Raw genomic sequence first — 15,563 nt, 5'->3', positions numbered from 1 at the left:
GCCCCCGGGGGGCTCAAGGGACTCAGGACAAACATGTACCCAGAGAGCACCTGTCTTGGGGGGGGGGGGGGGGGTCTGACTGGGATACCTGGTCCCGTCCTGTAGATGGAGCCGTTGCCGGGGCTGTGGTATACGGGGCTGTGGAAGGCCTGGTCCTCGTAGATGGGCACGATGTGGCGTTCGGGGGACACAGCCGAGCGTAGCTCCAGTCCCAGCGGGCTCTGCTGGCTGGAGTAGGAGCTCCGGAGACCTGGGGGGGGGGCACAAGGATCTGGGGTCAGAGGTTAGAAGGGGGACATCACAGATATAAAGCTGCATGCTAGGTGAATAACCATGACAATGAACGGGTGGACGGATGGATAAACAAAAACAATAGTTAGAATTACAATGATCACATAAGCAAAGGCCACAGAACAAGCAGGTATGAAACATTAACAAAGGAGTAAAAGCAGAACCAAAAGCTTTGCGGGCCGGTTAAAGCGGCAGCGGCAGAGAACACGCTGCGATGCCGCCTGATAGTGACGGTTTGGCGTCGGGCCTGGCGGTCTGACCCAAAGACAGGGCTGCGAACTCGTGCCAGAAGCCTGCACCGGTACGTCACCGAGGACGTCACTGCTGCGGCTCTCTCTCAAACGCCAGCGATGGGGTCCCTGGCAGAACCAAAAGCGGCACGTCGGTGGGGCGGTACTAGAAGAACTGGCCAGAACCCCCACCTGACTGGCGGGGTGCCATGGCACGTGGGGGCCGCTCGGGGACACGGTCTCGCATGGGCAGGAAGCGAGCCTGTCACACGGCTGACCTCACAGACACCCCACCTCCCTGGCTGTGGAGTCAAACATACAGACAGCTTCCAGAATCTGTACGCGACCCTCCTCTGCGGCTCGGAAACCTCAAGGGCGCCTGGAAAGGAGCCCTGCCCACAGCAAGAGTCACGACTCGATGCAAAACGGACAGAAGAACCAGCGTCAGAATCCTTCCCTGCACCATCCTGTGATTTCATGAAAAAAATCACTTTTTAAATCCCTAAATAAACAGGGGAAGACGGCGTGACGTCAGTGTGAGGCTGCTGTCTGCATGAGGTGGTCACTGCGCACGGCCGTGGGGGGTCCTGACATCCGTACCACTTTTCCGGTCCATGCCGGGGGGGGGGGGGGAGGGTGACCTTGGAGTCAGAAGCAGCAAGAAACCCGGAGGAAATAGAAGGCTAAGGAGGCTGGGATGGGCGGAGCCGGTCTGTGTGGGGGTGCCGGAGGGGGCTTGCAGGGCGGTCATCCTCCACGAATTTTATGATGAATACAGTTTTTACATTCCAGCTTCATTTTGAATTTGAATAAAATTATAGCATTGAAGCATGTGTTTCCTTTGTTGAAAGTCAAATTGAACAGGCTGTGTGAATGACTACAGGGGGGATTTAAAATCAAAGACAGAAAAGAAAAATAACTTGCTGCTTTGGAGAGTGTATGTGACGGAGAAGGGTGTAGTGCGGGTGTGGGTGTGGCCCTCACGCCTCTGGAGAGTGTATGTGACGGAGAAGGGTGTAGTGCGGGTGTGGCCCTCGCACCTCTGGAGAGTGTATGTGACGGAGAAGGGTGTAGTGTGGGTGTGGGTGTGGCCCTCACGCCTCTGGAGAGTGTATGTGACGGAGAAGGGTGTAGTGCGGGTGTGGGTGTGGCCCTCACGCCTCTGGAGAGTGTATGTGACAGGGAAGGGTGTAGTGCGGGTGTGGGTGTGGCCCTCACGCCTCTGGAGAGTGTATGTGACGGAGAAGGGTGTAGTGCGGGTGTGGCCCTCACGCCTCTGGAGAGTGTATGTGACAGAGAAGGGTGTAGTGTGGGTGTGGCCCTCACGCCTCTGGAGAGTGTATGTGACGGAGAAGGGTGTAGTGCGGGTGTGGCCCTCACGCCTCTGGAGAGTGTATGTGACGGAGAAGGGTGTAGTGCGGGTGTGGCCCTCACGCCTCTGGAGAGTGTATGTGACGGAGAAGGGTGTAGTGCGGGTGTGAGTGTGGCCCTCGCACCTCTGGAGAGTGTATGTGACGGAGAAGGGTGTAGTGCGGGTGTGAGTGTGGCCCTCATGCCTCTGGAGAGTGTATGTGACGGAGAAGGGTGTAGTGCGGGTGTGAGTGTGGCCCTCATGCCTCTGGAGAGTGTATGTGACGGAGAAGTGTGTAGTGCGGGTGTGAGTGTGGCCCTCATGCCTCTGGAGAGTGTATGTGACGGAGAAGGGTGTAGTGCGGGTGTGAGTGTGGCCCTCATGCCTCTGGAGAGTGTATGTGACGGAGAAGGGTGTAGTGCGGGTGTGAGTGTGGCCCTCATGCCTCTAGAGAGTGTATGTGACGGAGAAGGGTGTAGTGCGGGTGTGAGTGTGGCCCTCATGCCTCTGGAGAGTGTATGTGACGGAGAAGGGTGTAGTGCGGGTGTGAGTGTGGCCCTCACGCCTCTGAAGAGTGTATGTGACGGAGAAGGGTGTAGTGCGGGTGTGGCCCTCATGCCTCTGGAGAGTGTATGTGACGGAGAAGGGTGTAGTGTGGGTGTGAGTGTGGCCCTCATGCCTCTGGAGAGTGTATGTGACGGAGAAGGGTGTAGTGCGGGTGTGAGTGTGGCCCTCGCACCTCTGGAGAGTGTATGTGACGGAGAAGGGTGTAGTGCGGGTGTGGCCCTCACGCCTCTGGAGAGTGTATGTGACGGAGAAGGGTGTAGTGCAGGTGTGGCCCTCACGCCTCTGGAGAGTGTATGTGACGGAGAAGGGTGTAGTGTGGGTGTGAGTGTGGCCCTCATGCCTCTGGAGAGTGTATGTGACGGAGAAGGGTGTAGTGCGGGTGTGAGTGTGGCCCTCATGCCTCTGGAGAGTGTATGTGACGGAGAAGGGTGTAGTGCGGGTGTGGCCCTCATGCCTCTGGAGAGTGTATGTGACGGAGAAGGGTGTAGTGCGGGTGTGAGTGTGGCCCTCATGCCTCTGGAGAGTGTATGTGACAGAGAAGGGTGTAGTGCGGGTGTGGCCCTTACGCCTTTGGAGAGTGTATGTGACAGAGAAGGGTGTAGTGCAGGTGTGGCCCTCACGCCTCTGGAGAGTGTATGTGACGGAGAAGGGTGTAGTGCGGGTGTGAGTGTGGCCCTCATGCCTCTGGAGAGTGTATGTGACGGAGAAGGGTGTAGTGCGGGTGTGAGTGTGGCCCACGCACCTCTGGAGAGTGTATGTGACGGAGAAGGGTGTAGTGCGGGTGTGGCCCTCACGCCTCTGGAGAGTGTATGTGACGGAGAAGGGTGTAGTGTGGGTGTGGCCCTCACGCCTCTGGAGAGTGTATGTGATGGAGAAGGGTGTAGTGGTTGACATCTGTCCTACCATTCACCAGTCAGATTCAGATGATTTATCCATCCACCCCAACATCCATCCATCCATCCATCCATCCATCCATCCATCCATCCATGATTAAGTCAGCCTTTCTTGTCCAGCAGGAGCCTAAACAGTTTATGGAATGTTGCAGGTAAACTGGCATCTTCTTCAGTCACATCAGGCTGCACAGTGTTTCAGGGCAAAGCCTTTGATTTTGTTTCACAAGTATAAATGATTCAATGGTAAAACACCCAAAAACACAGATGAACAGACATAATACTCCAGCGAAATATATTCATGGTCCTATTAAACCCACAGCAGCCTCCTGTCATGTGACTGGATAGACACACACACACACACACACACACACACACACACACACACACACACACACACCTGTGTTAATATCTTTGCAGAGGCCTATCCATTAATTTCTATGGGCAAAACCCTAATCCCAACAATGACGACCTTAACCCTTAACCATAAGTAACCAAACAAAATACAAGACTTTAGATATTTTTAGTTTTTTGATTGCGGTTACAGATTTTCTTTTTATAAAATTGAATTTCCCCTTGTGGGGACCGAAAAAATGGTCCACATAATGTCAAAATAACAGGTTAATGAATATGTACCTGGACCATGGACACACGCGTGAGCACACAGACACACAGACACACACACAGACACACACACAGAGACAGAGACAGACACACACACACACTGCAGTGACGCACACGCACTCTCTGGGGAATCACCTTGCACCTCATCCATCAGGGCGTCTGTAGAGTCCCGTAAGCCATTAAGGAAAAAAGTGCTGTCAGCAATTAACCAATCAGGAGACTTTTCCACTGGAAGAGGTTGCGTCGGAGGGTGGGGCCCAGTGCCAGCTGGAACGCCTGGATCGGGATTATTTGCAGACGCTGCATGCCGGGGCAAGAGGCACCAGCAGGAGAGACCAGCAGGAGAGACCAGCAGGAGAGACCAGCAGGAGAGACCAGCAGGAGAGACCAGCAGTCAAACAGGCTGTCTCATTAATACTAACAACACTAATACATCACCACCGGCAAGGCAAAGACACCAATTAGAGAATAAAACGTGACCCCCCCCCCAGTCTCCCATCCCATACCAGGTCCTTCAAAGGAGGAAGTGATTAGCCCCTTTGACTTAAAAGATGAAAATGACGGACATAACACACATGCCGACCAGCTCCTGGCAACGCTGCCGACCTCGCAGCCTTTGCGACAGCTCCAAGACACGCGCTGGTGAGGACGACAGCGGTACGGCAAAGCCCCGGGCGGCATGGAGCGAATCGCAAGGACCGCCCCGATGTCCACGGTGCTCAGGAACATCCAGCCACACCAAAATGTGAGTAAATCACACTGTCATTTCATAAAGGGGGCATAAGCACAGAAACTAAGGAATGGGACAAACCCACAGTCGGGAAGCCAATCGGATATTAAGACTGCGCATCGAGAAAGCAAATCCACCAATCGGGGCTTGACACTGACATCGGAGAAAGGAAAGCTGCTAATGAGAACGTAACGTCGCTGCGTCAAACCAAAAAAAAGGCCAATCTGACAAACTGCTGCACGAAGCCACCAATCAGAGAGCAGAGACAGGAGCCTTTCACACATGTGGCATGTTATAGTGCGTCAGATTTGGGGTAATCTGTGGGTAATCTGTGACCTCGTCCAGAGCAGCTACTGTCATATTAGTGTCCCTCAGAGAGCCGTAGGTCCTGAGGACCACATACGTCACAGCAGATCAGCAGCCCCTGGGTGACAACAGGGACGTCTGGTGGCAAATCCTGTGACCCACAAGGCCCCGCCCTCCCCAGCTGACTCTCTCCTGTCTTTCCACATTAGTTACTTAGTGCATCTGCTCAGCCCCACACACAGCTTTCAGTGTAGATAACAGCTATTTGTATAATATACATCTCATCCCAGCCAGGAACATCTGATCACAAGTTCAAAAGACTCCTAGCTGAGCTGGTAAGTGAAGCAGGCCACTCGTGTCTGGGTAAAGCAAAGCCCCTCCTGCAGGGGGAGCCGTCGGACCGACCTGCGAGGCTGTCAGGGCGTGTCAGGATCAGCCTGTCGTAGACGTCGTAGGCAGGCTGGCCATAGAGGTCGGCGTCACGGTGCAGTGTGGAGCCGTAGTGCTGGGGCACGGCCGTCATGCCGGACCTGGGCGGCGAGGATGCGTGACCAGCGCTGCCGGGCCGGGAGCCGGCGGAGCACATGCGGCGCAGGACGCCCGGCGAGCTGCGTTGGCCCTGGCAGGGTAGCGTGGTGCTGGCGTAGGCGGCGGCGGACGGGCCCCGTGGCTCCGGCAGGGCTGGCCCTGCGTAGCCCCGCAGGGAGCCCCGTGACGGGGACGCACATGTGCCATAGGGGGGGGACTGGGCACGGGATGGCACTGAGCACACCCTGCGCATGGCTCGGCCCGGTGCCGTGGGGAGGGTCATGGGGGTCTGTGGGGATACAGGGGAGAGAGAGATAGAAGGAGGAGAGGAGAGAGGGTAAGGAGAGAGAAAATGAGACAGAAGAGAGATGGAGGAGAGTGGGGGAGGGGAAGGAGATATAAAAGGGAGAAAGTGGGGAGGAAGGGAGGGAGGAGAGGGGGAATGAGAGAAAGAGGAAAAAGGGGACAGAGGAGGACGAGAGAAAAGGATAGAGAGAAAATAAGAAGGGAGAAAGAAGAGCAGAGGGGAGAGAGGAATTAAAGGGAGGGAGGAGTGTAGAAAGGGCAGAAGGTAAAGAAAAAAAGAGGAGAGGAAAAGGAGGAGAGGAGAGATGGAGAGAGAGAAGAGGAGAGGAACGAGAGGGGAGAGAAGACAGAGGAAGTGAACAGGTAAAAAAAAGAAAGGAAAGGAGAAAGAGGAATGGAATGAGTGGAGAGAGAGGGAAGAAAAAGAGAGAGAGAAGAAGTGGAAAGATGAGAAAGGAATGAATGAGAAAGGAGAGCAAGAGAAGTGGAAAGACCAACAAAGGAAGAAGAGGAAAGAGTTCTTAGCTTAGTTCTCAATCTCATTTATTCATCTAAAAGGAATCATCCATCAATCCACTTACCCCTTATCCTAGGGTTGTGTGGTAAAAAATTAACCAGGTTTATGAAAATACATCCATTCAGAGGCCAATACCAATTACTCTTTCAGACCTACCCAGTTCATTTATGATACAAAACGATGACATCACTTCGTAAGGCCTAATCACTTCCTAATGACCTTTGAACCACCAGAGCCAGCTGTTGAAAGACCGGTGTCACTCTTTCCTTCCCTGATTGTGCCCGCCCCTCTGTGGTACCTGAACAGAGGCCTGCCCCTCAGCCCTGGCACTCCTGGAGTGGGAGGAGTTTCCACCGAGCCCCGGGTACGAATGCTGGGCTCTCATCTCCGCCTTTCCCTGAATCTGCCCACCGTAGTAGCCGCCAGCCTCTTGGTAACCACTGTCCGCATACGAGTTCATCTGGGTGGAGCTGCAGGAGTTCCCAGCGAACCCTGAGAGAGGAGGAAGGGGCGGAGTTAAGCACGCCTAACACGGCACACGCATACATGTGCTACACTGCTGAGGAGCAGAACCCGCCCAGGTCACATGGGGGGTGGGGGTTGGGCCCTCACTTTCAGCCAGCGAGGGCTGTTCGGGGGAGTACGAGGGCGCCATCTCCTGGTCGCCACGCAGGTGGAATGGCGGGGAATGAGACCCGTCGGTCACACGGGACTTGGTCTCTCCTGCTATTGAAGCATCTGCGGTGACAGTGAGAAATGGGCAGTTAAGGAAGGAACTACTTATAACAAGCTTGCTACCTAGTAAAATGGACAGTCAGCGCTTGACCAATCAGAGGACGATGTCTTACAGACTAATTTCATGCAAATATACTGACCTGTTCCAAACCATGAATTATTCATTAAAACATTGCACTGAAAACATTGTCCCAGGAATTAATCAGGATAAGTTAGACTAACAGCTTGTCTCCGTGAGACAAAATGCAATCCCTGCGGGAAGCGGAGACGAGCCCAGTGAGAGAGAGATGGGGTCCATTTAAAGGGCCGTGTTCCGTGATAAAGGTGCTCCCAGCTGACCGTCCGGGCTGGACCCACTTGACACGGGCGTAGGTGGTATTGGACGGCGACAAATCGCCCCCTTTCTCTGGGCCTCTGGCATCTCTACCAGGGGAGATGCCAGGGAGTCTTTCAGAAAGACTTTTTATTTTTTAGATCAAAATTTTACTACAAATATAACATTTTCAAACACCACGTTATATGTGCTAATAAAACAAAAACAAAACAAACAGAACAAATGCAGACTTAAGCAAAAAAAATATCTGAGGCACATTGAATTTAGGGAAGGAGTAACAAAAAAGACGACATGCGCCAGTTAGTACATTTACAGTTTAGACTTTAGTGGTCAGATGACCAAAGGGGCTGCGACACCCCCACCCACCCCCCATTTAAAAGGGACGCAGGGGGCCTCTGAATGTGGTGACTAAACCAGACCGATTCTCTTAACAAAGTGCCAGGACTGGCCGAAGGGGATGATTATGACTCCTGCCCCCCTCCCCAGGAGAATATAGTACACCGACGCCTCAAACAGCAGCACGACTAGTCACTGCGTGATCGATGGACCGGTGAGGGTGTGTCACTGTCATGGCACCTCCACAAACACCCCCCACCACCACCACCTGCAGTATTGCATCACCGCCCTAATAGACAAACAGGTGAGCTGGGGGGGGCTAATCCGCACTGGTTAACGATCACCTTCCAGGAGGTAAACAGTAACGATCAAGTGGATAAGGAGAGATGGCCGGTGCCTGCCTTCCATCATGTCGATGGACGAGGCATTGGTATGTATTTATACAGACCCCCCCCCCCCCCCACATATAAGAGCTGTAAAATATGCAGGGGGGCACAGTACCTGTGGATCTCCAGGGGGACGACTTCTCTGATGAGCTGTGGGAACAGAGGAGGATGGGTTAGTGCTGGGTCAGACCAGGAACCATCCCGTCACAGTGGGGTCAAAGGTCGAGGCCGAAGGAGAAGCAGAAAGCAGAGTGTGTCCCAAACGTTCCTGCACACCAGCACAGCTTGGCATTTCTTATTCGGTCGGCTCACCAAACGTCTGCATGTCTGACAGTCTAATTACGCCTTTCGGGTGTTTCACATGCAAACCACACAAAGGATATCACACTGAACATGTCGAGCAGCCTGGTTCTGGGAAAAAGGCATTCCTGAGCTTTTAATAATGAGCAGAAGCGAAAGTTACTGAACACCAGAGCAGCATCTTCCCACTGACACACATCCTGACCGCACAGCCCAGGGTACGGCATCTCAGCGCATTGCCATGTTCGTTGTAGAGACGAGGACCCTGGGTTGGGAACTCGAATCAGCTTTCAGACAAGCAAAGGTCAAAGGTCACAGTGACCAAACAAGCAACTAGCGAGTCCAAAGGTTGTCAGTAACCACTGTGTGTGCGTGGGTGTGTGGGGAGGCCATTAAAAGGACCAGTCCTGTCCAAACAGCTGAAAGATGCAAATGAGTTAAAAAAAAATCTAGGAGCAAAGTGTAGAAAAAAAAATAAGCTTCCCTGGTAACCACCCTGAAATCGTTTGCTGGGGGGGGGGGGGGGGGGTGCTTACTTTCGATTCCAAAGTGATCAAGAGAAACAACCTCAGCGATCAACTACAGTCAGGGCGTCTGAGACAGGAAACAAGACAGGAGCCCGCAGTTGCAGTCGCCGCGTTTCTCTGGGTGTACTCATGGTTGGCCAGCCGGAGGCGAGCACCTGCTCTCCCGTCACTGCCAACCACACCTCTCAATCCGGCGTAGGGCCAGAGTGGCCGGCATGAGAGAGTGCTGGGAGGAAGGGCGACGCGGGGAAAGGCAATCAAGATGAGAGCCCTGGGAGAGAGCTGTGCTTCCACACCCCGCCCTGCAGGGGGCACAAACCCACAGGCGCATATTCAATGACACTGAATTTCATCAAACCAGAAAAATTTCTGGTACGATAAATAGTCAGCCGGCCTATTTTTTTGGGTATGAGCTTGTTAGACACAAACACCCTTAGAATATTCTACAGTAATCAGTATTTATTTACTCTGCAGTCTCAATTAGTGAGTTAGCTGATATTTCAATCAACGCGGTGCTGTCCCCTGAATTTTCATGGGCGTAAATCAGCTTGTGACTCTCGCGTACACCAGCACACAGCAGAGCGCGGAGTGGCTAAATGCTATCACGCCATAGCTCCATCTCGTTAGTCGTCAGGACAACCATGTAAATTACTCTGAGCGCGTCGGGTAAACGCGAGGGACACAAAGACCTCCTGGCGGATGCCCTGCCCAATATTGCCCCAGCTCCTTTCCCAGTGGGGGGGGGGGGTCATTTCATTCAGCAATAATGTCCTGGCTATACTGCAGTGCTTGTCGCTGGTATGCTGTACACAGCCGCGGTCGTAAAGGCAGAGCCACCCAGAATGCCGATGGAGCAGCGAATGGACAGGGGTCTCGGCTCAGTGACAGACCAGAGCGTGTTGCCTTGGCTCGGCGTCAGCAGTGACGCACGACGGCTACGTGCTGCTCAGACCAGAGCAGAGACAGAACCAGAGCGAGTTACCTCCACCAACGAGGCGTCTGAGAGCACTGCCATCTCGTCCGTCACGAGACACGCGATGGGTGTATCTGTCGCGAACCGCAGCAGGAAGACTGCAACGATTATAAGACCCCGCCCCCCCCAACACCCCCCAGAAACCCCCAAAATGCTACTGCCCCCATGCTCCAAGCCCAAGACTTACTGAGGTGGCAGAGAACATCTGGATAACATGAAATTCAGTGCTAAGGCCAGAGCTTGGGGGGGGGGGGGGGGGGGGGGGTTGGCACTGACGTAAATTTCCAGGTCGATATGAAACTGGGGTGTGGGGTTCGAAAAAAACAGGAAGTGGCCTCTCTTCGCCTGACAGGGAGAGAGTATGGCACCCTGAGGGCCCTTAATCAGCCCCCTCTCAGCAATACTGGGCCAGGAGAGGCCAGCCACTAATCCTAATTACAGCTGTGATGCACGGCTCCAGAGAGGCAGTAAAAATAAAGCAAACTCTTTAGCCCACGGTGGGGAGTCTGCGGCCGTTAAGGGGGCCCTGAGGGCCTGGGTCTGTGTCACACACACACACACACACACACACACACACACACACACACACACACACACACACACACACACACACACACACACACACACACACACACACACACACACACACACACACACACACACACCAGCTCATTCACAATAAAGGTCCCCACTGGGGCCTGGGGGACAGTGTTGAGAAGCCCAGTGAGGAGCAAATTCATTCATTTGTGCCTTATTATGAAAGCCAGAATGATAGATTGGCTGTGGGACTCCTGGGGGGGCCACGCTGGCTAGGGGCCAGGGACACGGGTCGGGAAAACTGAGAATTGCACATTATAGCTTACTGGGAAGGGTCACGGTGCGGTGAGCATTACCTGGGGGGTGGGGGCATGATCCGGGATGAATGGAAGGGAAATAAATACCCCCCCCAACAAATTTTACTGCTGGCACCTCCACCCAAGTTTGACAAATATTTACAACCACTACCCCACCCCCTAAAATATACCAGCTTGGAGTGTGACACTGCCAGTCTGAGACTCATTCCCAGTCTGATCCTGCTTTTTATCCATAAGGCTGGGGGGAGGGGTACAGGAGAAATATCACCCCAGGCTGTACACCCCTCCCCCCCCAAAGGGCAGGAGGGACTCTGTGGGCACTTTTCCACCACACCAAGTACTGTAAAATTGGTTATTTCCCAGTTCCATTCACTTCCCATAGAGCACCAGTACCTAAGGATCCAAACCAGCTAAGGTACTACACTGGGACTTCAGTTCTGTAGGTGGGACTTTCTTTGCCAATTTCTTATGCATAATGCTTCCTTCTGAAACACGATACAACCACCATCTTAAAAAAATGAGAAACGAAGTAAAAAAATAATAAATAATAATAATAATTGCAATTTGGTTGGAAGAAGAGTTTAATATACCAGGACAGCACTGATTTTGTTGGGGAATTTTTTGGGCTATTTACAAAGCATTATATTTGGGCTATTTACAAAGTATTATATTTGGGCTATTTACAAAGTATTATATTTGGGCTATTTACAAAGTATTATATTTGGGCTATTTACAAAGTATTATATTTGGGCTATTTACAAAGTATTATATTTGGGCTATTTACAAAGTATTATATTTGGGCTATTTACAAAGTATTATATTTGGGCTATTTACAAAGTATTATATTTGGGCTATTTACAAAGCAAGCAGGAGCTAATCAATCTCACAAACCCATCAAGGACAGACTTAAACAGCAAGGATTATATTAAAAAGTGGAAAAGTGCCCTAACAGGGGCGTGTAGCTCCCCCCCACCCCACTGAGGCAACGGGACATCCCCCTTTCCTCCCTAGGACTGACTGACACCCACAGCAATAATGCTGGCCTGGGGGGGGGGGGGGGGTGGTTTGTCCCTGCGTTCAGCACTTTGGGCATCTAGCACCCTGAGGCCCACAGGATCTCTGTGACACCTGTGCCAGGAGCCGGAGCGTGATGTCATAAACAAGGGACGGTGGCTGGGTCCGAAATCGCACACTTACACGGCACACACTGAATTTAGTCAGAAGTTTGACCGGTAAAGCAGTACGTGCCGTTTGTATAGATGAGAACAATATACATGCACTCGGACACACCGCGGTCGCCATCCTGCAAAAATTTCTGACCAAGCAACGTTCGCAGTCTCCGGTTCCGGAAGGTTTGTGGAAAAGGGGAGCAGCCACCGGATGCAGACTTCAGAATTTTGAAGAATATCATCCAGATACCATTTCCCTACTGTCGCATCCACACCAAGGGCACACTGTTCACATGGCAGACTATTACTGCATTCCATTTGAATTGGGAAGTTGGAATATCTGAGTTCCTAGTCAGAAATTTCAACTGGAACACCTCCTGAAGTTGGATTTCCGACTCGGAAAGTCAGAGGAACCTCTGCACTAGAGGGCTGCATGGGAATGGGGAAAGCGGTAATACTGCGGTAACAGCGGGAATTCCCCCGGTATTCCATTGAGATCGTAACAAATTAATGTAACACCACAGTAACTGAAACGAAATTGCTCATATGTGTATATTCTTAAATCTGCTACATTAAATTATAAGTCCTTCTGTTCTGTTAAATTATTTGTTATCACCTCAACACCACCGGGCGGCAGTGTCAAGTGAGTAATTTAATAATTACGGTATTTAAAAGCAAATATGGGCATGTTTAATTTCACATTATATTGTTGGTTTTCTGGGGGAATGCAGGGACAGGATAGTTGTAGAAGGGGTAGATGTTGAGGGGGACGGATGGGGACGGGGTAGATGTTGAGGGGGACGGATGGGGACGGGGTAGATGTTGAGGGGGACAGATGGGGATTTCATTAAATCGGTCGTACACACAGTACTTTGTTAGCGATCAACTGGTATCGCTAACAATGGCTAACAACGAACTTGGCTAGAACCGGTATTACTAAATGGCTTTCCGACTTGCTGTACTGGAACGCAGTCAACTCGAGGTGCGTGGAATGCAGCATGTATTTTACCTGCTACAAAGTAAACATGCATGTGATTTTTGACACGCCCAGGGTGCATGCCGTAACCAGGAATGAGTCAGTGGCCGTGCTGTGATGTCATAAACAAGGGACTCGTGTCTCACTGGAGTGAAGCATCTGCTATGTAGTGACACCATCAATAAGCAACCAAGGGGTAGGCACCATACCTGGCACTGGCGGGGCTGGGGGCGCTGGGCGACTCGGCCCCCAGTCGGCAGCGCTCCAGCTGGCTGGCCACGATCTGCCGCTCTTCCTCCAGCTCCCGCGTCAGCCGCTCGAACTGCAGCTCCTACGGCGAGCAGCAAGGGACAGCAGGCTTAGGAAGGACACTCGCCTAGAGCAGGCTGCGGACAAGGCGCTTCTCCTCTGGCATACAGGAACTAGGCTGCACCTGAGCTGCACCGTGAAGAGAAACTAGCTAGAGCTCGGTTACAACTCGCTTCGGTTTTCCACTGCAGAAGGATGGGCTCAGTAAAGGCGTCGCTGGGTTTGGAGAGTCTGTGAGAATCACTGTTATCTGAGCATCAAACGGCAGGGGAATTAGCATTTGCTTGTGTAAATTTGCATTACAAATCCATTCCGATCAGTTGATCTACAGTAATTTTAGTAGGAGGTTGGACTCTGGTACAGCTCAGTACTTGTTGCCGGTGGAATAGCGCCAATATTACAGGCATCGTCTGTATGATAGTGCCCCCGCCCCCCAGGGAACGGACTGCCATAGTCATCCAAAAGGGACATTTTAATCCATACATCCAAGAGATGCCCCCTACCCCTAGAAGACTGAAATATTTGAAAAGGGACAAATGAACAAAATTAGCCTATTAACTGTCAGCACCTTCTCTCCGATTGGCTGAACTGAAAGGGGAATTACCATATCACATCCATGAATTTAAACATGGCACTTTTAACAACCGTATATTTACTATCACATTCTTCCCCGAAGACGATGTCATACAGAGGAAGCACATAACCAGAGAGGACGGTTTAGTCTCGGGTGGGATACTCTCGATCCGCTCCCGCAGACATGCATCCTTTCCTTGGGAGAGCGAGCAGATGTACGGCATTGGAAATACTGCAGGGAAACGGGCTGCATGAAATCACGCCCTGCAAGTACGTTTATTACAGCACAGAGACGGGTGGGGGGGGGGGGGTGGGGAGGGATGACAATTAAGCCCTTAAATGAAGTACCATTTCATCAGGAGATTAGAGACAATCAGTAAAGGAATTCTGACTCATCAGTCGTCTTGTAACAGAGCAGGGAAGGACAGAAAGGCTTTGGAGGCCAGAACCGAACCCGGGTGCGACCTGCTGGGCCCCACAGCGCCACGCAGCTCGAGGTGACGGCCAAGGGGGTGTTTGTGCGATGCCTCAGGACCTGACAGGAATGGAAGCCTCTCAATTAGCTCACTGACTTCAACGGTAAAGCTGGCATCATTAAAAACCACGCAAAAGACACGAGTGTCAAGAACAGTCACTCTCCCGCATGGAGGGGGGGCAGATTGTTCACAGGAAACCCTGTCGTGACAGCAGCGGCCTGCAGAACGTCCTGGAAGTGCCCGCCTCCCACGCGTGAGCCTGACACACGCCCACAAGGACCGCCCCCCCCCAGCAGGCTCCATGTAATCTGTGCCATCCATCCCAGACGGGGGCCTGGGCGCCGCAGGGGAACGCGGCGGATCGCAGAGACAGTGCGGGGAGAGGGACTTACTGCACAGGGGAAGGAGGGCACTGACAGGGCAGTGGGGGCTTAGCCACAGGAACCCCCCTCCCCGAAATGGCCTTTTATTAAAAAACTGCGGGGGGGAGGGTGGGGGATACGGCCATTGAGCCGTTATGCCAAGACACACCAGGAGAGGAGATTGGTGTGTGAAGGCAGAGCTCACCGGCACGTAAAGACGGCCCATAGCTCACATCGCCCCCCGGAGGGCACCGAGTACGTGGCACGCTCATGTCTGTGTTGCCGTGGCAAAGTGCGCAGAGAGGAGCGTCTGCCGAGCGCAGGGACAGGCGACTGACAGGCACACAGACACTCCCTCGTCCAACCCTCTGTGCCGAAAACCAGTGCCAACCACACCCCCCCAAAATAGGGAACCCTTATTCAGCAGCAAACAGGGGATTAATGCCAGCTTGTGGGTTTGCAGCACCACAAAAGCTCCTCTGTTGATGCATTGCAGACTTGACTTGGGGGGGGGGGGCACCCAGACTTGGGGCGGGGGGCTCAGATGGCTGACAGACATCCCAGAACCCATTAGAGACAGAACCACAGCTTGAAGTTCAGAAGGGACAGAAGACAGAATTTTTTTCTTTTTAACCCCCCTTCCCCCCTGGCCCTGAAGGCTGCTGTCTGGGGGTCCATGTCACTGGGGAGCAGAAACCCACACGGCCCTCTGTGAGACCCCCCCCCCTCCACAATATCAAAGAAGATAATAAATTTACAGCAATGATAGACCAAGCCCACAGAAAAAGGGACCCCCCTCCACCCCGCAGAGAGTGATGTGTGGAGGACAAATGTTGAGGCCTCGGGACACCCCCCAACCAAAGAAACAGGGGGGGGGGCAGTCATCTTTCTTTGTGCTGCAAAAATCCTCCCA

At 52.7% G+C, this 15,563-nt stretch overlaps 2 protein-coding genes across 18 annotated transcripts in view; both read right to left on the bottom strand.

The window, feature by feature from the left end:
• The window catches only part of LOC125709709 (plakophilin-4-like), a 48,030-nt gene that overhangs the window by 14,395 nt on the left and 18,072 nt on the right, over positions 1-15,563 (bottom strand). For 2 of the 3 annotated variants that reach the window (XM_048978403.1, XM_048978404.1), the window contains exons 3-9: positions 13,140-13,261; positions 8,247-8,281; positions 6,953-7,078; positions 6,639-6,832; positions 5,395-5,806; positions 4,089-4,253; positions 89-250 (exon numbers count right to left, since the gene is read on the bottom strand). In XM_048978403.1, coding sequence (XP_048834360.1) covers positions 89-250; positions 4,089-4,253; positions 5,395-5,806; positions 6,639-6,832; positions 6,953-7,078; positions 8,247-8,281; positions 13,140-13,261 — 1,216 coding nt within the window. The remainder of the gene's footprint in view (positions 1-88; positions 251-4,088; positions 4,254-5,394; positions 5,807-6,638; positions 6,833-6,952; positions 7,079-8,246; positions 8,282-13,139; positions 13,262-15,563) is intronic. The other variant, XM_048978405.1, reaches the window with a different exon arrangement.
• On the bottom strand, positions 259-4,082 carry LOC125709710 (mucin-1-like). Of its 15 annotated transcripts, none has more exons than XM_048978409.1 (3): positions 2,612-4,082; positions 2,018-2,437; positions 259-1,849 (listed from the first exon to the last, which is right to left on the bottom strand). In XM_048978409.1, exons 1-3 carry the CDS (start codon positions 3,117-3,119, stop codon positions 1,269-1,271), a joined length of 1,509 nt encoding a protein of 502 aa, XP_048834366.1. In that variant the 5' UTR covers positions 3,120-4,082; the 3' UTR covers positions 259-1,268. The 15 variants fall into 15 exon arrangements, with proteins under 15 accessions (XP_048834366.1, XP_048834367.1, XP_048834371.1 ...); XM_048978410.1 differs by having other exon boundaries at positions 259-1,741; XM_048978414.1 differs by having other exon boundaries at positions 259-1,621.

This window comes from Brienomyrus brachyistius, chromosome 16 (genome assembly GCF_023856365.1).
Source record: "Brienomyrus brachyistius isolate T26 chromosome 16, BBRACH_0.4, whole genome shotgun sequence".
Classification (NCBI taxonomy): Eukaryota; Metazoa; Chordata; class Actinopteri; order Osteoglossiformes; family Mormyridae; genus Brienomyrus; species Brienomyrus brachyistius.
The sequence above is the reverse complement of the archived record's forward strand: the minus strand, read 5'-3'. Positions and strand labels throughout refer to the sequence as shown.

Bases quoted from the DNA above. Each gene is read 5' to 3' on its own strand.
- LOC125709710 (XM_048978406.1), bottom strand. From the start codon at position 3,119: ATGAGGGCCACACTCACACCCGCACTACACCCTTCTCCGTCACATACA. The intron at 2,438-2,611 runs GTGCGAGGGCCA...CACTCTTCAGAG, and splicing joins GTCACATACACTCTCCAGAG to GCGTGAGGGCCACACTCACA.